The 205-nt window shown below is 48.3% G+C and overlaps 1 pseudogene across 1 annotated transcript in view; it reads right to left on the reverse strand.

Annotated features, from left to right (window-relative positions):
- The window catches only part of TEOVI_000053400:pseudogene, a 1,823-nt pseudogene that overhangs the window by 1,035 nt on the left and 583 nt on the right, over positions 1-205 (reverse strand). Inside the window, 2 exon segments of the mRNA in view lie at positions 1-143; positions 145-205. The exon segment at positions 1-143 is cut by the window's left edge and continues 13 nt beyond it; the exon segment at positions 145-205 is cut by the window's right edge and continues 50 nt beyond it. Of these exon segments, the coding sequence occupies positions 1-143; positions 145-205 (204 nt within the window).

Raw genomic sequence — 205 nt, forward strand, 5'->3', positions numbered from 1 at the left:
TTGCTGTCTACTTTTACGCTGCACTTCTGGTTGCTTTGCGCCGGAACGGGGTCGAGGTTATACGCCGCCTTGTTAAGTAGGGTGTTTACAGCTGCTTTAAGACCAGTTACATGTGCTTTGTGCTTGGTCTCCCAGTTTTTTTTTGAGTTTCTCTGCTTCCTCCAGCAGGCTTTCAACTTGTAACGCGGCTGATCTACCGTAGCTT

Source organism: Trypanosoma equiperdum (genome assembly GCF_001457755.1).
Source record: "Trypanosoma equiperdum strain OVI genome assembly, contig: ctg_193, whole genome shotgun sequence".
Classification (NCBI taxonomy): domain Eukaryota; phylum Euglenozoa; class Kinetoplastea; order Trypanosomatida; family Trypanosomatidae; genus Trypanosoma; species Trypanosoma equiperdum.